Genomic DNA, 22,473 nt, shown 5'->3' with positions numbered 1-22,473 from the left:
AAGCACCCCTGAATTCAATCCTCAGTATCAAAAAGAGAAAGTTTTCTAGGATCTTCTTAATATTATATAAATCAACTGGGCACAGTGGCACCTGCCTATGGTCTCAATGACTCAGGAGGCTGAGGCAGGAGGATCACAAATTCAAGGCCAACCTCAGAAACTTAGCAAGACTCTATCTCAATATTAAAAAGTAAAAGGGTTTGGGGATGTAGCTCAGTGGTAAAGTGCCCCTGGGTTCAATCCCCAGTACCATCCCCTCAAAAATAGTATATAAATCAGTTGGACGTGGTGACACATGCCTATAATCCCAGTGGCTTGGGAGGCTGAGGCAGTAGGATCATGAGTTCAAAGCCAGCCTCAACAATGGCCAGGTGCAAATCAATCCAGTGAGACCCTGTCTCTAAATAAAATATAAAAAAGGGTTGGGGATATGGCTCAGTGGTCAAGTGCCCCTGAGTTCAATCCCTGGTTACCCCCCCCCAATAGCGTATAAATCAATTATTTAAATAAAAAACAACAGTATGCCTTCAACCAACAATAATAATTATGCCAGCCCCCCCTCCCGAAAAAGAAAATTGGTTAATATGATAATATTAATTGGACTAGTTTACATTTGGCTTGTTAATAAGTTTGGTAGAGTAGGTCGTTTTTTATCAAATGGTAAAAGGCCAAATCAGTACCTGCCAGTGATCCCTACAGAGTAAGTTAAAAAAGAGGTGAAACAAAGCCTAGTCCTGTAATCATTATATGCTTTATAGGTGTGGCAGAAATCAGTCAGCTCTGTTCATCAAGCTCTCAAATCTCTGTGTCCCAGGTTTTTCCTAGAGTCTTAGCTCTTCAGGTAGAGTTAGTCATCTCCCCTGATATCCTATTTGAAAAATGCAGAACTATTGAGAGAAGGCGGATATTTTTCATGAGATATTTATGAAATCTTCCTAACCAGCTCACCAGATTCTCATTTGGGGTGTATGTGGCCCATTACCATGGGCACTGGCAGCAATGGTGCACATCTGTTATTTTGTGCAGAGGTATTCTGCTTTAGTTGTACCAGTGGTACTATGACCCTTTGACAGGCAGCTAGTGTGGCTACTTTCTCTGGACTTGCCTTTCAAACAGCTCAGCATATAAATCCCTGTGCAGTTTCAAAACCTGAGAGTGGTGGAGGATCAGTGGTGAAGCAAAGAGCGAACACTCAAGAGCCTTTTCTTGTTTGCTTATAGAAGAATATGCTTGTTTTGCCAAATTTTTGTAGGGGGCTGGATGAGGGAGATTTTCCTTTTGCATTTTATTTAGTCAAACAGGCATTAAAATTGTTGTCTATTTGTAGAACATCCATCAGTAGTGGAGAAAGAGGTGGTATGCCTTACAGGTTTGCTAAGTATAGGAGCAACCAGTCTAGAAATTACAAGTGAATAATCCCCAAAGCAGCTAATGAAGAATTGGCTATAATTCAGTTTGTTTTTTATGAAGTAGATGAGTAATTGATGGTGTGACAAGTATATTATGCTAATGGAATCATTTAATATCTTATGTTAACACCCACCTAAAAGGAATACTAAGTTAATTGATGTCTATTTAAGGAAAACCCTGTAGTGGTGTTGAATGTCAGAACTCATGATTTGGTTGCAGCTTCTCCGTCAGGCTGCCATTCCAGTTTCAATTTGACAATTTTTTTTTCATAAGAATTGTTTAACACTTTCACTCCATTTGAAGCTTTTTCTCAAACTTGTATAATGGCAGATCGAGGACTTCACAAGTGTTTATGAAGAAGTTGATGAAGAACAGTATTCGAAGCTGGTTCAGGCACGGCAGGATGATGACTGGATTGTGGATGATGGTATGTAGGAGGAAATTACCTGCCAGGCACTGTGTTAGTTGCTTTTTGTAGGTTTTCATGTGGAGTTTCTACTTTGCCTGGGTGGAGGGAAGGCATTGTTAGAATCATACCTTTGGTTTGGATCATTTTTAGTTATTTGAGGATGAGGAAGCAGAACAATAAGTTGATTTGGCAACATTTTGGAGAATCAAGGCACGTACCTCAATATAGAGTAAAAATCATCCAGGAAACAACTCTGTGGGAATTGTGAAGATGCATGAGACCCTGCATTCAACCCCCAACACCAAAGTGGGGAAGGGTGAATTGGGAGGAGGGTGAATTGGAGTCAATTGTTTCTGTGGGGCCAAAACACAGCATCTGAATTAAGGGACAGAGTTTGAGGTTCTCTTTTCTCCTTTGCAACTGTGTGACTGTGGCCAAGTTACTTAATGCCACTGAGCCACAAGTTTTTATTCTATAAATGGAGATAAGAAAACTATCTCCCTGATTGCTGTAAGGAGCACATGAAGTTTTAGGTATGAGAGGTAATATGAGCAATGGAAAGTACTGTAAAAGCTGGTTCTTTTCTACTGTTCTTCTGTCCCTTGTATAAAGCTTCCTGCTTATGTGATTGCTGACCACAGGAAGGAGATATAGACTGTGTCTGTGATTATGTTTCTATTTCTGTAATAGAGCTCAGGTATATTCTAATTTTCCCATGTAGACTAGGGTGCCTTTCTGGGCTTTTAAAAAATTCTTCTGGTAGAGTAAAATACCTGTGAAGCAAGCTTTTGTGGCTAAGTTTTTGATCCTGTGGGACCAGATCATTTCCCTGTTTCACCTAGCTAGGTATAGTATATATTTGGTTTTGATGCCACATCTGCTGTGTGGATGACCTGCCTTGTCTGAGACCTGATTGAATAGGATTCTGCTGCACTTATAAATGGAACAGACTAGGAGAACATCTGAGTGGGTACAAAAGTATTCTTTTTGCCATGCCTAAAATATTGTTGGTGACTTGTGAAAACTTGATCCCAATATTAAATTTTGTTCCTGCAGATGGTATTGGTTATGTGGAAGACGGCCGAGAGATTTTTGATGATGATCTTGAAGATAATGCTCTTGATACCAGTGAGAAAGGTACCTACAAGAGAATGTCATTTTGAGATTTGAAGAATTGTCTAAACTTTTAAGATGACTTGGTATTCTGAAACAGTCTCCTTTTGAGGGAGAAGAACCTACACAATTATTTTTAGATAGAGTATATGTTCTGACAGTGAGAGAATCACAGTTGTGTAGAAAATTAAATGTAAGAAACAAAAACAGTACCAGAAAGTATGAAATTTTTAGTCCTATGGTCAGTTTAGAGTTGTTGATATTGAGGACTGCCATAGTAAGTGATGTGTTTTAATTCCTACTGAAGTGATGAACTCAGAATTTTAGCTCTTCAATAATTGTACAGTACAATAATAAAGTTTAGAACTAGTGTAATCAGCTTGCTTTGTTTAATTGAAATTTAAAATGATATGAATGAATGTGTTAAATTTTCTTAACTGTACAATCTTGGCATTTTTTTTTTTCAAGTAAACAAGCCAGATTTAGTTCTGTAAAATGAGAATGGGAAATACTCCTTGGTTTTTTTTTTTTTTTTTTTTTGGTTTAGTTTGTTAATTGGTCTTCTACCACCAAGTGATAGATCAGGGGTCAGCAAACTATGGCTTAATTTTTTTGGGAAAAAAAAAACACTTCATTGAGATATAACTCACATGCTATGTAATTCACTCATTTAAAGTATAAAATTCATCACAGAATTGTGCAGCTATCACCATAGGTTATTTTAGAACATTCTCCATTAACAGCCCCCCCCCCCAAATCATCAAATCATATCTGTTTTTATACAGCCATTGAGCTAAGGAAAGGTTTTTATGTTTCCAAAGTGCGTGTGTGTTTGGAGATGGAGATTGAACCCAGGGCCTTGTGCATGGGAGGCAAAGACCTACTAACTGAACTATATCCCCAGCCCCAAAAGTGTGTTTTTTGAAAAAAAGATAAATATAAAGAATACATAATCATGTTACAGAATCCTATTTGGCCACAAAGCCTTACGTCTCTGCTATCATGCTCTTACAGAGGGAGTGGACTCTCATTTGCACATTAATGTTTTGCAACATTTGTTTCCTCTCCCCTTTCCAACCACTGACACAGACTAATTGTTGGTGAAATTTTTGAACTTCAGAAGTCCCTTTCTAAGAATAAAGGCTCTCATCTGCTTAACCACAGTACCATTATCATTTATCATTGTCTATAGTAATATGTGTCCAGTTTGCTGAGCAAGGTCTTTTGCAGCTTTTTTTTTTTTTTTTTTTTTTTTTTGCAGTATTGGAAATTGACCCTGGGCTTGCTTCGCATACACAAGGCCCTGAATTTATGCCCTCTGTAAAGAGCATTCCATTCCCTTAGTGTTGATAATAAATTTGATCTCCTGGTTAAGATGATATGTCAGATTTCTTCTAAAGCTACCTTTCCCCCTTTATGATTAATGCAAATAAGTGGTGATAATTTGAGACCATGTGTATATCCCATTTTCCCATGAATTTTCACCCAGTGCTTTCAGCATCTGTTGATGATTCTCTCCTTTTAAGTTTTATTCTATTATTTTTGAGATAGAGTCTTGCTACGTTGCCCAGGCTGGCCTTGAACTTCTGGGGTCAGGTGATCTTCGTGCTTAAGCCTCCTTAGTGGCTGGGTCTACAGGTGCATGCCACTGTACTCAGCTTCTTTCCTTTTTAAAATTATCACTTCAAACTCATGGGTTTCTAGAAAATTTACTGTTATAATTCAGTGCTACCATTTCTCCTTTCAGTGTTCAAATTATCCCAGATTTAGCTGGTAGGAGTGAAACCCCTTTTAGTTGGTGCCTGCATCCTTTTGATGTGATCCAATCAGTCTGAACATTTCCTAGCTATCAGGGCTGAGAAGATGTTCAAAGTTTACCTTGTACTCTTCCTGTACCAGACTTGGAATCAACTGTTTCTAGCTACCATCTGGTTCCTTTCATGGGGAATATTATTCAGATCTGAGAGAAGGATGTGTTTATTGCTCTTGGGGTATGATGGTTTCTAGCTTCTAGGCCCTTTTGGTGAACAGAACTAGGAAATTATATGTGTTTTGAATTCATACTGATAAATTTTATCCTAGTCCAATACTACTGAATTCATCTTCTCAATTCATATTTTTACACTTTCAATGAAAATCCTTGTTTTCTGAAATATACACAGTTGATTTAGAATTACTAAACCAACAACCTTTCTGTTTATTTTAAGGTACATTTTTTAGTTATAGGTGGACACAATATATTTTATTTTGAGGATCGAACCCAGTGCCTTATGCATGCTAGGCAAGCACTCTACCTCTGAGCCACAACCCCAGCCCTCTATTAACAACCTTTCTAAGTAAAGTTTATGATTTCTTTGCAATTTTACTTGTTCTTGGCGTATATCCCTCTAAAGATGTATTGTGAGAGTTTATAGGTTCATTTGTTTTTGTATTCAAATTTTTAAAAGTCTTTAACTTTTTACATATTATAAAATAACTATATAATGTCAAAATCAAAATGATATCAAGAGATATATGCAGAAAAGTCTTGCTCTTATTCCTATGCCTTCTGACTTATTTCTACCCATCTCTATAAATAACCATTTTAATTAATTTCTGGTTTATCTTTCTTTTGTTCACAGTTATTAAAAAAAAACATATATTTGGTTTTCCCTCACAGGGGATGTTATTTATTCATTCATCCATCCATTAGAGTATGAATGGACCAATTTCGGCCAAACTGTAGTGTAGAAACTCTATACACTGGGACCCTTTTGTAGAATTGTGGTGAATTGTGTATTTGTAGTTTATATGCGTCCTGGAAGATAGAATGAACCCATTTACTGTATTATGTCCCAGAATCAAGGAGACCTGTGTTATGGCTATATTGTTAATTATATCAACTTGACATAGTCCCGATCACCTATGTAGATTTTAGTTTTGGTCAGCTGCAAATTAGGAAGTTGGACTGGTTAAGGAGCTTCTCAAAGAAAGGACCCATGTTCCACTCACTCCAGGGCTGATCACAGCAGCAGACATGAAAGAAGTATGCAGTATTTGTTGAATAAATGAGCCACCACTGTTTCTTTTCATATTATCTGTTTTGGCAATACATTAGAATGAGTTGATATTCTGGAAGACAGCTAGTCTTAGAAATTTTTATTTCATGCTTTGCCACTGCCATTCACCCACAAATCCCCATTGTTTCAGTGAACCTCACTAAGAGCCCACGTCAGGTCACAAGATATTATGAAGACAAACAGAATTCTGAAATCCACTTTAAAAATTTACAAGAAATTGTAGTTTTGAGTATAAAGTCAGCTCCTTATGGTGTGAATCCAGTCCCTGGCATGCTGTTTTCAAATAGAGAAAAATATTGGTCAAGTCCAAATGAAGAAAAATAACTGGAAAAGCACAATAAAACAAACACTAATTGTGGATTTCTGCATATTAAACTGTGTGTGGGGGGGCGGTTGCTGGGGATTGAACCCAGGGCCTTGTGCATGCAAGGCAAGCACTCTACCAACTGACCTATATCCCCATATCCCCAGCCCCCTTGCATACTAAACATTTTAACCATTAAGTATATTCTATCTTCAAACTGCTCCAGTTGGTCTCAATAAAGATACAAGTTCCTTCATGCAATTCTCTGGTCTCACGTATTTTACAAATGTCCTGTAAACCTTTTCATAGCCTTGCCATGTGAAAAATGCCCGTTTTTATTGTGGTAGAATACATATCACAGAATTTACCATTAGTGACATTTAGTACATTTGCAGTGTTTGCAGCCATCACCATTATCTAATTTCAGAATATTTTCATTGCCCCAGATGGAAACCCCATACTCATTAAGCAGTCACTCTCTAGTCTTCCTTCCCTCAGCACCTGGCAACCATTAATCTGCTTTCTGCTTCTATGGTTTTGCCTGTTGTGGACGTTTTATATAACTGGGATCATACAATATGTAACCTTTTTTGTCTGGTATCTTTCACTTAGCATAATGTTTTAAAGTTCCTTCCATGCTATAGCATGTATTAGTGCTTTATTCTTTTTTGTGGCTGAATAATATTATCTGGATATGTGTTGCCCATTTTGTTTACCCATTCATCAGTTGATGGGCACTGAGTTATCTACCTTTTTTAATGCTGCTATGAACATGTATGTTGAAGCTTTTGTTTGAATACCTATTTTCATTTTTTGGATATATACCTAGGAATGGAATTGTGTGTATGTATTTCTATTTTCTTTCTTAGACAAAAGATATCATCTATAGATAGTTTTGTAGTTTGCTTTTTTCATTTAAGATATTCTGAAAATCACTTCATGTTAGTACTTAACAGATTTTTCTTATTTATGTCTTTATGGCTGCATAGTACTCCATTATATTGATATGCTATCATTTATTAAAATAATTATTTTGGGTAGACATTTATTTTCAATAATTTATTATTACAGATAGTGCCACACATCCAGTAACTCTTGTGCATATTATGTTTTCCTTGGAAAATTCCTAGAAGTGGAATTGTTGGCTCAGAGAGTAAATGCTCACAAAATTTTTATTAGGCGTTGACAAGACATTGCCAAGTTCTCAAGTTCTTCTAGGAATTGTCCTTTTGTACCCTCCTATGAACAGTGTCTGAGTGTGTATTTCCCCAAAGCCCTGCTGATAGTATGTTGTTAAGCTGAATTTTTGCCAGTCTGATATGCGAGAAATGGCATCTCAGTGTGGTGTTCATTTGCATTTCTTTTATACATAAAGTTGTGGATCTTCTCATAAAACTTTGTATTTATTGCTCACATTCCTTTTGAGTTTCAGTTGGTTGTTTTAGGTCTTTATATCAGGGAAATGTTTGTCAGGGTAATGGATACTTTATCTGTGATACATATTGTAAATATTTTCTCCAGGTTTTTCTTTAAATTCCTTTTCTGGTGTAATTGAATTTATCAATCTGTTTTTTCCTTGAAAGTGGGTTTTGAATTAGTGTTAGATTTTTACTATACCCAGGTTACAAAGGAATTTGCTTTTCTAAAGTACTTGTATAGTTTTATTTTTAAAATTTCCTTTTGGTGTTTATATGGATCTTACAAATGGCTAGCCAACACTATTTATTTATAAATCTATTTTTCCCTAAGTTATGTAAGTTGTCACCTTTATTATATGCTGAATTTCCATATGTGATGGGGTCTTTTTTCTAGATTGTATTTTTTACTCATCTGGTCTCTCTATGTATATGCCACTACCACACTATTTTAATTATTCATTTAGTTTTTTTGAGATTGAGACTATTTGGGGATGAATCAGAAAGTGAGATTAAAATTGACAGTATTAGGAAAGTTGATTTACACATGGTCAGAAGAGAATAAATGGCAAAAGTTTTCTTTTAATGAGCAAATGCCTCTGTGCTGTTTAGTGTTAATGTGACATAGTTGCATGTGTCTAGTTGCTGTTCTCATAAAAATGGAAATCAGGATGCTGCAGTATCATAACTGGTAATTCCATTTCTTTACAGTTAAGTTGTTCTGTCAAATTACATATAAAATCAAAGATATGATCTCATGAAGGTTACTAGGATAATCTCTTGATTCCAGCTTGGCTTTATCTTTCCTATATCACTTTTTTTTACACAATACTTTTATTTTATTTATTTTTATGTGATGCTGAGGATTGAACCCAGTGCCTCACACGTGCCAGGCAAGTGCTCTACCTTTGAGCTACAACCCCAGCCCTCCTGTCTCACTTAAAAAAAAAGACTTTTTATTCACACTAACATTAGCAATTAAATAGACACACTTAACTCATCTTGATATTTAACTTGTGTTTTATCAGTTTTTGTAATAACGTTTAGCCCAAGTTTTTGAATTTAGTTTATTTTAAAGTTTCTTCTTTATGTACCTCGTGTAAAATCTTCATATATTTGTATTTTGAAGTTTTAATATTTTCTTCCCAAATTCCCATATATGGAGAACAAGTGACTACTAGGCTTTTTGTTTTCCAATTTGAACTGGGACCTTTTGTGTTTCTAAATAATATATGTTCCAATAGGAAAGGATGCTAAAGCACGCAACAGAGACAAGAAGAATGTAAAGAAACTTGCAGTGACAAAACCAAACAATATCAAGTCAATGTTCATTGCCAGTGCTGGAAAGAAAACCACAGATGTGAGTTTCATGTTTTCTGTATATGTTGTCTTTTCCTTTGTGAAATGAATTTATAATATGATTATACAGATATTAGAAACTTAATACGTATTTAAATAACATTTTCCCAGCTTCACTCACTAAGTTGACTTTAGTTTTCAAATGATTTAAGCACCTCAATGATTAGAATTTGGGACATAGAAAAGAAAGATTGAACAGGAAAACTGAATTGAAAGTGTGTTTAATTTCAGTGACTAGAAGGAAGATCATGGAATGAGAATTAAAATAGAGGATGGGAGCTATAAATTTAGAATTTACGTATACACAGGTGGTAGTTAAAATCTGAATAGATTTGAGCACTTAGAGTGAATGAAATGAAGAGGTAAGGACTGATTGGTTAGGTTCTTCCTTTCATAGTCATGTGTGTGGTCTGGGTGAAAATTTAATGTGCAGGGCTTTCTCATTTTGCCTTCCTTTATAATCTCTAGAAAGCTGTAGATTTGTCTAAGGATGAACTGCTAGGTGACATTCTACAAGATCTGAACACTGAGGTAAGTGATTCTCTGGGAGTTATAAAATGTGCAGGGAACATAGGTTCTAGAAATAATTCAGAAGTTGTATGGAATAGACTTTTGCTAGAATTTAAAAAATGCAAGGACAGTACCACCAAAAGAAACATCCCACAAAAATAAAAACAAAAATAAAATCTTCCAGTTAGTTTCTTCTCACCATTTTAGGTGAGTAGTTTCTAGCTGTTACAGCTATGTGATTATGTAGATGGGGCTGTGTGGGTGTATGTTGGAAGTAGTAAGAATACACCCAGGAGTCAGTTCTGTGAATGCTCACTGCTTGTGTTCAGTTGCTATAGCATATGTTCCCTAAATAGATTGAAGCCTGTCAGTCTACACAATCAGGCATGAGATCGTGGTCTTTAATTCTGAGTGGGAGTGAAGAAAGAGTTAGTATCCTATTCCTGATAGAACTCAAATAGGCTCACCTACACTGTGAATTTGAAATTTGGCCATTTCTCATAAATTCTAAGTGCTTATTTAGAAGTGTATTTCTTTCTAAATGGCCATAGATCAAAATAATCTAGCATCAACACTATGTAGTCATATGTATCTTGATTGTTTTAAAATGTAATATTCTGGAAGGATAAGTGAAAGACTGTGTTAAATTTTAAAAAGAAAAGAATTGGTGAGGGGTGGATTCAGTATCAGGTTTTCTAGTGATTTCTGTAGTATTGTTGCTATAGTAACCACAGTGTATGAACATAGATCCTGCGGGGGGGGGGGGCAGGGAAGGAAAAATGCTTATTGGGTTTCAGTGAGCAAAGAAATGCACTTTAATTTAAATCTGTTACGTGGTAAACCAAGCATGGCAGTGAATATCTGTCTTACCCTTCCTTTTAGAAACCTCAAATAACTCTTCCACCTATAATAATACCTAAGAAGAAAAGATCTACTGGATCTTCTCTGAATCCTTTTGCTGTGTACACCCCCAAGGTAAAGTGTATAGAGATACCCTGTCTTGATTTATGATATTGTTTTAAATTTATTTATTTTTGCTTTTCTATATGAAGGAAATGCCTTTGAATTTATTTTTGATTTTTTTTAAATTAGGACTGCCATTCAATATATAGTTTTGTGTATTTCAAAAATAGCATGTGCCTGCTTTTTTCATAGTAAATTTTGTAGTAACTAATATGTGTTTATTATAGGTATTACAACTGTGCTAAATGCAATAATTTTCCTCCTGGAAACAAGTATTTTTTTCTGTAAATCTAGGTAACAGTAAAATAATTGAAGCTGTTACATTAATAATACATAAAATCTTTTTATAAATGGGAACTGTCATTATCTTTGGTCAGGGTAGGACAGTTACATATTTTTAGTATGCAAGTCTAAGTGACTAAACATTTAAAAATGTTTACAGGCAATTCCTTCAGGAAAAACTGCTTCCCCTGTCGCCAGGAAGGAGCTTTCATTAACTCCTGCTCCTCTTAAACGAGCTGAATTTGCTGGTAAGTCTGATGTCAGGCAGAAGTGCAAGGGTGTTGAGCAGTTGTTTTTACAGCAGTAGAAGAAGTGGAGGTATTATGATGGCAAGTCTAAGTGTGAAAGATTTGGATTTGTAGCACTAAAAGTTAAAAACATCCAATTTGGAGACTAAAGAGAAATACAAGTGTAGGAAAAGGGATGTGCTGATGTTTCAGTGTTGGGTAAACCATTGTGCCCCAGGTACTAGCATGTGACAGGAATATATGCTGATGTCTACAGGAGAGCTGGTACAGCCAGAGTGTCCGGAAGATGAGTGTGAGTCAGGGGAAATGGAGTTTGAAGATGGTGACTTTGATGAGCCCATGGAAGCTGAGGAGGTGGATATGAAGCCTGTGGCTGCCAAGACTTGGGACCAAGAGAGTGAGCCAGCAGAGAGGATGAAACATAAGGCGGATCCTAGGAAAGAGACCACGTCTTGCTTGTAAGAGCATTTTCTGGTATTTTTTTTTTCCTGGCAGATAGCACTCCAATTAATCTGTTAGATTTTTTTTTTAAATTTTTTTAATATTTATTTTTTAGTTTTCGGTGGACACAACATCTTTGTATGTGGTGCTGAGGATCGAACCCAGGCCACACGCATGCCAGGCGAGTGTGCTACCGCTTAAGCCACATTCCCAGCCCCTCTGTTAGATTTTTAAAAAAAAATTTTTTTCATTGTAGATGGACACAATACCTTTATTTTATTTATTTATTTTTATGTGGTGCTGAGGATTGAACCCAGTGCCTCACATGTGCTAGGCAAGTGCTCTACCACTGAGCCACAGTCCCAGCCAAGATTTAAAAAAAAAAAGGTTTCATAGTTATAGATGGACAGCATGCCTTTATTTGTTTAGGTTTTTATGCAGTGTTAAGGACTGAACCCAGTGCCTCACACGTTAGGCAAGTGCTCTGCCACTGAGCAGTAGCACCAGCCCTACTCTGTTAGATTTTGAAAAGTTTTGGAAAATTTGATTTCTGCAGGGGAAGTTTTCTCCCAGATGACTCTTGTTGGGGCATTGATCAGGAAGATGATAGTTTCTCAGCACAAGAAATTCAAGTGGATTCCAGTCAACTCCCATTGGTAAAAGGGACAGATGAAGAACAAGTGTTCCAGTTTTATTGGTTGGATGCTTATGAAGATCAGTACAACCAACCAGGTAATCAAAGATAAAGTAACCATATGTCTTGATGGAGTAGCAAGTTTTCCCTTGAATATTTAGTGATGAACTTTGGCACAGGCTCTGCCCTCATGTAAGTGTGTTATAGGAGAGCAGTACTTGTTCATTGTAAAGTGCGTGAGCCACCCTGTGGTGTGAATAGTCCTTAAAATGCTTATTCCAAAAATCAGTTATTTATGATTTTTGAATGTGCTTGTACTTTGCCATCGATGTATCTGAAGTTGCAGGATTATTCTGCAAATGGAATCAGTCATTAATTTGTCTCTTTATTTAGCAAATTGGACACATGTTGTGTTTAAGACACTGAGAGAGGGTGAACAAACTGCACAAATTCCCTATGCTATAATGTTGCTTATATTTTAATGGGGTGGGAGTGAGTGGGGAAAAATTGTCTATAAATAAAAGAAACTGATGTAAAAGGGAGTTAGTTGTAGGATGCTCAGTGAAGGCCTATCTTAAGAGATGATCACTGGGCTAAGATGTGAGGTACATACAGAGTTGAGGAAAGGACATTTCAGCTTAAGAATCCAGTAAGTGGTAAGGACTGACACGAAGAAGATGGCTTGTGTGATAGTAGCATAGTTATCAAGTGATAAGATTGGTATGCAGTGAAGTTGGAGATAAAGGTAAAAGGCCACATAATGATGGATGGTCCCATAATTGACTTTGCATTTCAACAGGAATTCTCTTGTCTGTGAAGAGAATAACAGACATGTTATTCTGTGTGTGCATGCTTGTATATATAGCTGTAGAAGGGTGAGCTAGAGTGGGGTGGTAGGAAATTATAGAAGCCCTGGAGATCAGTCATTCCAGGGCAGAGGTTCTAGTTACTTGGACCCTGGAGGCTGGGAAGGAGAGAAATGAAGGCATTTAACAAGTATTTTGATACAAACTTGTTGATGGATTGAATCTGAGCATTGATGGAAAGGAGAAATCAAGACTGATTCCCAGGTCATCCTAATGAGCTAGTATTGTGAATTCTTGATTCACAAAATGCTGGGGATAAATTGAAGAAGAGGGCCACATAACAAATGAAACAAAAAGTTTATTCTCTTTTAGAATTCACAGGCCTGACCTTCTGATGAGGGGGGTCTTACTAACTCCCTCTTTGTAGAGGAAAAAAAAATCATCTTACAGGAGTCAAGAATGCCCTTAAGATGACAGAGGAGGCTCATTCCATTTTTAACAACAGTAACTGTTAGAAAAGACCCTCCTCAAATTGAACAAATATGTTTCTGGTGGTGCTTCTGGGCCTGTTTCTCTTCAACCAAATTGAATATGTATTATTTCAGTTCTTCAGGATAACTTTTTTTTAAAATTTAAAAATCACCTCCAAATGAATGTTTTTTCATTAAACAGAAATAGTGGAGATTCTCTGTTTTTAATCTTTACCCTTTGCCTAAAATATAGGAGGCAAAATAATTTTGACATATCTCATTTGTTTCTCATCTCTGAATTTGATTAGCTGCCTGTTAATTCTGGAATTTTTTTTTTTAAGTCCTGTTTTTTTTTTTTTTTTTTTTAATCCCTGTTTTCTAAGACCTCTGAGAGAACTTCTCAACTTCATGGAACTGAGAGGTGTAATAGGTAGCCTAATGACCCCTCTCCCTAAAGATGTCTATGTACTAACGTTTGGAGCTTGTGATGTTTCCTTGCATGGTAAAAGGGACCTTATAGATTTGATTAATTATTAACCCATTGGTTAATGGTTCCATCAAAACCAGAAACCTGGAAGCCATCCTTGATTCCCTCCTTTTCCTCACTTGTTAGTTTACTCCTTCTAAAGTAGATAATCTATCTCCTCATAACTGGTGCCCTGAACCCTTCTTGCCTACTGAATTCATTGTACCAGCCTCCTAATTGATCTCTAAACTGTTATCTTCTACATTACTGCCAGAGTGATTGATCAGAAGAGTAACATTGATTATATCATTTCCTCATTTAAAAAAAATCCTCAGTAGCTATTGCTTATAACATAGAGTCCAAGCTCCTTAGCAAGGTTTCTGATGCCTGCTGTCTATGAATTTTTGCCCTAGAAATTGCTCCTGTGTGTCCCTTTACTCATAGTATTTGTCTGACTGGGATGCCCTTATCTGACACATTCTTCAAGATTCAGCTCAGTTGTCATTTCCTGAAAGTTTTCCTAAACCTCTAGATGGACCTTAGAGTCCTATGACCCCATCATACCCTTTCTCATTGTAATTTTGTCATCTGATTTTGAAATGATATGAATCAGTTTTTTTTCTCTATCCCAAAGCCTTTAAGCTGCTAGAAATCTTTCATTTCCAGTATTCAGTATAATGCCAGGTCCATAGTAGGCATTCAGTAAATGGTTTCTGAAATAAACTACACAGTGATTGACAGTCTGGTGGATGCACATGGAGAGTTACAGAGCACCAGAGTTGAATTTGCTGCCATTATTTAGTTTGCTTCCTAAATTCTTGTAGCAGTGTGAAATAAGAATGAGTAAAACAAAAGTGGATGGTGACCCCCTCCCAAGTAAGTGCCTATAAAGCATCATTGCCAGCATTGGTTGCCAAGGATCAGAACCTTAAACAACAGTTCTGGGTTGGGGTTTTAGCTCAGTGGAAAAGTGTTGGCCTATTATGTATGGGGCACTGAGTTTGATCTTTAGCACCACATAAAAATAAGATATTGTGTCCATCCACAACTAAACTCTTTGTGAAAGAGAGTTTGTTATTTTTACCGTTTGTTTTTTGGTTTATACTCTTATTAGTAAATACCATTGTTTCACAGGGCAGGGATCTACTAAGGTACCATAATGTCTAATATAATGGCCATTTGTAGTTCTTTTAATTTATACTGTTTAAAAGGAAGTAAAATTTAAAATTCAGTTTCTCAACCAGTAGCCACCTTTTAAGTGCTTAATGGCCACATGTGAAAAGTAGCTACTATATTGGATGGGTCAGATACCAAACAAATATATATCATCACAGACATTTTTCTTAATTAGTGATGGTTTGTAGTAAGGGATATTGGAGGCTAAGATTGAAACATGGAGGCACAACTAAATTTTCAAAGTAATTAATTTCTGATATCAGGCCAGTGTCATGGATAGGTTTTTTTTTTTTTTTGTACTGGGGATTGAACTGGGGGGCACTTGACCACTGAGCCACATCCCCACCCCTGTTTGATATTTTATTACAGACAGGGTCTCACTGAGTTTCTTGCACTCTGCTTTTTTGCTGAGGCTGGCTTTGAACTCGTGATCCTTTTGCCTTAGCCTCCCAAACCTCTGGGATTATAGGCATGCACCACCGCGCCCGGCCATGGATAGGCTTTTAAAATCAATAGTGGGAAAAATTTTTTTGGTGGTGCTAAGAATTGAACCAGGGCATGTACTCTACCACTGAGTTGTACCTCCAGCCCAGGGAACCATTTCACAATTATCTTTCTTGAGATGGGGGAATCTCACTATGTTGCCCCTGTTGGCCTCAGACTTATGGGCTCAAGTGATGCTCCAGCTGGACTCAAGCAGTTTTCCTGTCTCAGCTGCCTGAGTAGCTGGGGCTACAGGCACATGCCATGATGGCCAGCTCAATTAATTTTTTTTTTGTCATACAAGTGCTGAAAAAAGCTTCAGAGATTATCTAGTCTAGTTATTCACTTAGCAGGAAACAAGCTCTGGGGAAAAAAAGTAGTTGACTCTTCAGTGGCAGAAGTCGGGGCTTCTCATTGTCAGTCCACTTTGCCATTCTGTGGTACTTTGCAAGTTGTGTTCTCTGAGGTGGCACATCTTTCTCTGTTTTTGATGCCAATGGGTTAAATAAAATAGCTTTTTAAAAAAGTCCTTTAATTTCAGAGGGTTGAACAGTTTCATCGTGATAGTAGGTAATGATCACTGAGCTTTGTGCAATCAATGCTGCTAATAAAAACGAAGTACTCCCAAAGACCCTGTTATTGTTTCTCACTTTCTTACAGATTCTAAGTCAGTCAGTTGTTGCTGAATGCACCATAATTATGAAAAGAATCTTACTCTTTGCATATGGGAAGATATCCTGTCTTCATTATGACTTTTTCAAGGTTGAATAATCCTGACTGCACCTGGTTTCAGCTAGTAACTTTGGGGGGAATGTAATCTTTGTTTACCATGATCTTTTTGTGGCAAACGAGGCATAAACAGTGTCAAATGTGTTGCATGAAGTATGATATTAGTTTGACTGTAAAATGAGCTATTTGAATCTTTGAATCCAATATTAGGGTCTTTATTTTTCTTTGCATGGAATTTTGTTTTTCCATCTTTAACTGTCGTGAGGATGACTTCTAAATTTCTGTGCTACTGTGATTTTTTTCTTTAAATCGTCCCACGGTCCGCCCTTTCCTCTCCCTTATCTTCCCCACTTTCCCCACCCCAGCTGAAAATCACACAACTCTTGTAAGAATTTTAATCATCTGCAGAAATGAAAATCCTTAGATAGTCTTATTTCTACTAGAATAAGTGACAAAAGGAAATACTGATGATGAGCTGTCTTGTGAAACTGGGGTAATTGGCTTTGTGATGTACCAGAATTTTCTTAGTGTCTCAGATAAGTGGCTATGTTGATTACTGCTGTCTAGTTCATGGAGCCTGGGATTTTTTTTACAGTGACCATCTCTTGGGTTGACTATCAGATCTTAGGAGTCCTTTCTTTCTTTGTTTTAAAAAATATTTTTTAGTTGTAATTGGACACAATACCTTTATTTTATTAATTTTTATGTGATGCTGAGGATTGAATCCAGGGCTTTGAACGTGCTAGGCAAGTGCTCTACTGCTGAGCCACAACTCCAGCCCAGCAGTCCTTTCTTAATGGCTAGTTTTCTGTTGAAGAGACGGGAGAACAATAACTTGATGTTTAGAAAGGCATGTTTTTACTTTGTTGTGTATATTTCTGAGGGATCACAAAAGAAGGAAATCTACTGATTTTATTAGTAAACCATTTGTTAAATAGAAGCAGAAGAGAAAGGAACAGTATAAATACTATCTAGCTAGACATGTTAAGTAACTTGTGATATAGACAGGGTGAAATAGATTATAATAGAACCCTGTTATGAGATATATATGTTTATGTAGAATAAGAGATTAGGCAGCTTTTTATCACTATGATCAAATACCTGACAAGAACAACTTAGAGGAGGAAAAGTTCATTTGGGGCTTATGGTTTCAGAGGTTCAGTCCATGAACGACTGACTAACTATTGCTCTGGGCCCAAGGTGTGGCAGAACATCATGGCAGAAGGGTACAGAGAGGAAAGCTGCTTAGCATATGGTAGGCAGGAAGCAGAGAGGAGTTGAGGTGCAAGGGACAAAATGTAAACCTCAAAGGCATGCTCCTAGTGACCCAATTCCTTCCAACCATGCTTTACCTCCCTGTAGTTACCATTTAGTTAGTCCATTCAAGCTAGAATGGACTGTTAGGTTAAGGTTACAGCTCTTATAATCAAATCATTTTACTCCTGAATATTTTGGCATCAACAGGAGCTTTTGAGGGGTACCTCATTTCCAAACCATAAGATACAAGATGAATTGTTTTTCCCAAATACAACTTTACATACAGAAAAATACTGATCTATGTATCCCAATACATGAAGATTGTTTTTTATCAGTAAGTGTAAATAAAAAATAAATTTAGAATGATATTCTCATATTTGCATGTTTTCATGAGAGGTTGTAATAGCAGACTTGTTGGACAATAGTTGTTTTGTTTTTCTTAATCTGGATAATACTGGTTATAGGGAAACTGTTTATACTAAATTAGAGAATTATTCTATCCCCTTTCTCCCAGGGGTTGTACCACTGTGATAGTGTACTATGGCATAAGTACTGAGTTAAGAACTGGTTTGGGGGCTGGAGTTGTGGCTCAGCAGTAGAGTGCTTGCCTTACACGTGTGCAGCCCTGGGTTGGATCCTCAGCACATAAAAGTAAATAAATAAAATGAAGGTATTGTGTACAACTACAACTAAAAATAAACATTTTAAAAACAAAGAACTGGTTTTATATATATTTGCTGTCAGAATGTTATCACAAAGGTATAAACGTGTGGATATGTTCAGTGAGCATTTACGTTGTTCCTATGATTTGGTGTAATTGAAATGTTTTCTTTTCAATTTCAATTAAGTTTTCCCTTATTCTTTCAGGTGTGGTATTTCTGTTTGGAAAAGTTTTTATTGAATCAGCCAAGACCCATGTGAGCTGTTGTGTCATGGTGAAAAACATTGAGCGAACGCTGTACTTCCTTCCCCGTGAAATGGTAAGCATTAGTGATTAGCTTTGAGATTTCAGTAATTATATATGGCACCCATTCTCTATTCCAAGGTCAACCCTATCCTTCAGTAGGGTAGCAGTTCTTCACAACCCCAATTCTTTCTTACTCCCTGCTTCATGACCACTGATTGTCAGCAATTCCAATAGAGGATGGGAAAATTAGAGAAATGAAGTTGAACTCAGTTTTTCAACTTGTTAGAGTACAAGTGTCTGAGTTTTAATACAGAATGTTATATTTCCCTTACTCCTCATTTCCATAATAATTGGACTTGGGACTCTAAGGCTCTAAAACGTGACATGGCATTTGGCCCAGTTTTCCTGCTCTTGTTGCATAGGCAGCTGTAATATTTCCCCTGTGGCCATTTAACAAGATCAGTTCCATTTGCTTCTTCTTTATTAGGACTTTTAATATCTCCAGCTCCCTCCCAGTATCAGCCCCTCCCCATTTCTGTTGAATTGTGGAGCATCTTGGTTAGGATTTATAATACTTATTTTCCCATTGTTTCTTAGCATTGATCATCTTTGCCTTGCTTTATGATGCTTTGGGAGGAATTGGCCATTGGGTTTAGTATTTTTTAGGGATTATTTTGCCTTTGAACTCATTATTGAGACTGTGCTATTAAGTGTTTAAATGAGTGAGGATGAAAACTGTTTTAAACTTGGGTTTCTGGTGGTTAAGAAGATCTTATGTACAGATACTTTTTCTCCCTTTTCTCCTTTCCACGGGAGAACAGAAAATTGATCTAAATACAGGGAAGGAAACAGAAATTCCAGTTACAATGAAGGATGTTTACGATGAATTTGATGAAAGAATAGCAGCAAAATATAAAATTATGAAGTTCAAGTCCAAGGTTTGTATTAGTTGTAAATTTTTGTCTAGCTTTCTTAATTTGTTGTTTGTTAATGTCTTGATTTTGTAAATAGGTATTGCATATCTACTTCATACAAAGTGCCTTCTGCATATCTCTAACTCATAGAATGGCAATCTCATAGGCATGGATATAAAAAACTGTGTTAGATTTTTAAAGATATTTTGCTTTCTTTTTAAACTGCTTGTAAAATAATGGTCATGAATTTGAATATATAGATAACTCAAAGCAAATTACTTTAAATGCTTACATTTCATGTTTTTATTCTGAAATGGCAAAGAAAACATTTTGATTTTATAATTAGTTATTGCCAATGCATTTTGATTAGAAGGTTAAGTAAGATTTGTTTTAAAAATCAGGGACTGTGATGTTATTTCTGATAGAATGAAAGTCTTATATTCGTGTGATATGTATGACAAATTGTCCAAACTGGTGTTGGTGGCACATGCCTCTGATTCCAGTGACTTGGGAGGCTGAAGCAGAAGGATTACAAGTTTGAGACCAACCATAGTAACTTAGTGAGACCCTGTCTCAAAAAATAAAAATAGCTGGGGATGTAGCTCATTGGAGAATGCCCCTAAAAAAAGAAACAATATTTTGATTTTAGTGAGATATTGATGCCTTTGGCCATAATTGTGGGGTCTGTAACCCACTAAAAATATGGGAAGTTAGTAGTGATGGAAAGAAAGGGAGGATTGAGTTGCAAAAGATACAGCCAGCACTCTTAACTACTTAAGTTTTGGATTGTGGCTGAGTCACTTCTTTAAATTTCCACAAGTAATAATGCACAAGGCCTTGGGTTTGATTCCTAGCATTGCAAACAAAAACTAAAAACATAAAATTCCAGAGACAATGTGTTGTAATGGTGAAGCATATGAATGTTAGAGTCAGGTTGCTTGTGATTTAAGTCTTAGCCCTACTGCTTACTAGTATCTGACTGTGAACAAGTGCCAAGTGACTTCCCTGTGCCTGTTTCTTTATTTGACAAATTAGGCCCTATTACAAGCATTGTCAAATGGGTTAAATCTCTTGATTCATATTGAATGATTAGAATAGTACTTGACACATAGCCAATGCTTACTACATATGAACTATAATTATAATGTTGATTACTCTAGCAAGATGGAGTTGCTTAATGTCAATTAGTAACAAATAATTTTTATTTTTTGAGACAATCTTTTGCTATGTTTTATCAGTGAGGCATGTATAGCTCTGGACTTAAACTCATGATTCTCCTACCCAGACTTCTGAGAGTAGCTGGGATTATAGGCATGTGCCACAACCTGTCTCTTGACAAATGATTTAATGCATTAACATTGTAAAAAAAATCTCTTCTTGCTCCTATTTGAATGCAAATATTTTGATTTCTGTAGTGTCTAAGAGAAGTCTTTTTAACATTGTCACTATGTGTCTTAGTCCTAGTTGAAAGGTGAAAGGATACCTTTTTGGCTTTAATTACTCTTGTGTCCCATAAGGATGCTAGATTCCTGATGATTTAATATAGGAAAATTTATTATTTATGTAATGCTGGCTAATTTGAGTTTTGAAAAGTTTTTTGTCTTAATGATTTTTTAAAACATCTACTTATCCAGACAGTGGAAAAGAATTATGCTTTTGAGATACCTGATGTTCCCGAAAAATCTCAGTACTTGGAAGTTAGATACTCGGTAAGTTAAACAAAGAAAATTACCTGGTTTTGGTGAATGGCATTTTTTTCTACTTTTGAACTTTCAACTAGCTTTCAATTAGGAGTACTGACAGAGCTTCTCAAGCCCACAGTTCATTGAGGTGGACTTATAGTAATGAATAACTGAAATGGATAAAATTAATTTTAAGTACTCAGTCTACAGGTTATACTGTCTTTCTCTGCTTTCAAGTATGCATCTTTAAACAAATAACTTGAAACAGCACAATTGTTTGTCAAGTGGAATGAATGCCACATGATGGAGTTGGACATCATTAGTCTGTTAAGTGTCTCTTGTAAGCAGTGGAAAGGTGAGAGAGGAGTGTCAGTAGCATCATTATAGTGCTGCTCTTGCTCTTGCTCCTGTGACAGGCAAGGTCGTTGCTGTAGGGTGTTAATTAACTAGACCTTAACCTCTTTTTACCTTTGTTCTAGTGTTTTGATCCCACAATGTTGGAAAAGGGAAACTTTTAAAAAATGTTTTTGACAGTGGTGATGAAAAGTACCATGGAAGCTTTTTCAATGAGTCCCACTCTATTGCTTTCATTCTTCTAATGGAGTGGTACTCACTTGGCTATTCTTTATCAGTGAGGCATGTACAGCTTTGGACACAAATTCTCTCTTGGGGGAGCTTCTTGGCCTATTTTCTTCTAATGGGTGTCATCAAGATGCATTATTTTGTCATTGTGAATTGTTTTTGTTTCCTACTGTGAATTGTTTTGGATTTCATTTGTAGCAAATTACATTTCACATGTATCAAAGGGGTTTCTTCTGCTGCTTCATAGAGAGGCTTTTGTTTATTTCAAATATAGACTTGGAAAATGTGAAGTAATAGTTTTAAACAAAAAAGATTTTTTTTCCTTTTAGGCAGAAGTACCACAGCTTCCTCAGGATTTGAAAGGAGAAACTTTTTCTCATGTATTTGGAACCAACACATCCAGCTTGGAACTGTTCTTGATGAACAGAAAGATCAAAGGACCTTGTTGGCTTGAAGTAAAAAATCCACGTAAGGAAAAATTTAGTCATAATGCTAAGTAGGTTGCTGATAAATGTGCTTTTTTTTCCCCTAAAGGGAAGTTAAGGAATTGGTTTATATATTTTAGTGTGTTTATTTCCTTTTGTGTTTTTTCATCAAGATTTTCCTTGAATGATTGTAGGTATATTTGGAATTACTTTATCTCTGTAATGCCTGGCAGTTTAGTTTAGAAGGAGGCCTTAGCACAGGCAGCTGTTCAGGGTGCGTCCCATTATGCTGTTGTTTACATGTACTTCCCACCTGGCAGATAATGCCCAGCTGTTCTCCATAGTAAACTGCTGACCTTTAGAGGGGAGAAGAATCACTTCCTAATGTGGATAGTACTTGTTTTGCCTGTTATTTGATATTTTCTAGCA

The 22,473-nt window shown here is 36.4% G+C and overlaps 1 protein-coding gene across 5 annotated transcripts in view; it reads left to right on the top strand.

Annotated features, from left to right (window-relative positions):
• Pola1 (DNA polymerase alpha 1, catalytic subunit) overlaps positions 1-22,473 on the top strand; it is a 310,385-nt gene that overhangs the window by 7,735 nt on the left and 280,177 nt on the right. For all 5 annotated transcript variants that reach the window (XR_013431896.1, XM_078035011.1, XM_078035013.1 and 2 more), the window contains exons 3-14: positions 1,741-1,837; positions 2,876-2,956; positions 8,955-9,070; positions 9,538-9,600; positions 10,462-10,554; positions 10,985-11,072; positions 11,329-11,530; positions 12,070-12,245; positions 18,402-18,514; positions 19,263-19,379; positions 20,990-21,064; positions 21,949-22,087. Coding sequence is in view for 4 of the 5 variants with exons in the window: in XM_078035011.1 (XP_077891137.1) it covers positions 1,741-1,837; positions 2,876-2,956; positions 8,955-9,070; positions 9,538-9,600; positions 10,462-10,554; positions 10,985-11,072; positions 11,329-11,530; positions 12,070-12,245; positions 18,402-18,514; positions 19,263-19,379; positions 20,990-21,064; positions 21,949-22,087 (1,360 nt within the window). In the remaining variant the exon portion in view is untranslated. The remainder of the gene's footprint in view (positions 1-1,740; positions 1,838-2,875; positions 2,957-8,954; positions 9,071-9,537; positions 9,601-10,461; positions 10,555-10,984; positions 11,073-11,328; positions 11,531-12,069; positions 12,246-18,401; positions 18,515-19,262; positions 19,380-20,989; positions 21,065-21,948; positions 22,088-22,473) is intronic.

Source organism: Ictidomys tridecemlineatus, chromosome X (assembly GCF_052094955.1).
Source record: "Ictidomys tridecemlineatus isolate mIctTri1 chromosome X, mIctTri1.hap1, whole genome shotgun sequence".
Taxonomy (NCBI): Eukaryota; Metazoa; Chordata; class Mammalia; order Rodentia; family Sciuridae; genus Ictidomys; species Ictidomys tridecemlineatus.
The sequence above is the reverse complement of the archived record's forward strand: the minus strand, read 5'-3'. Positions and strand labels throughout refer to the sequence as shown.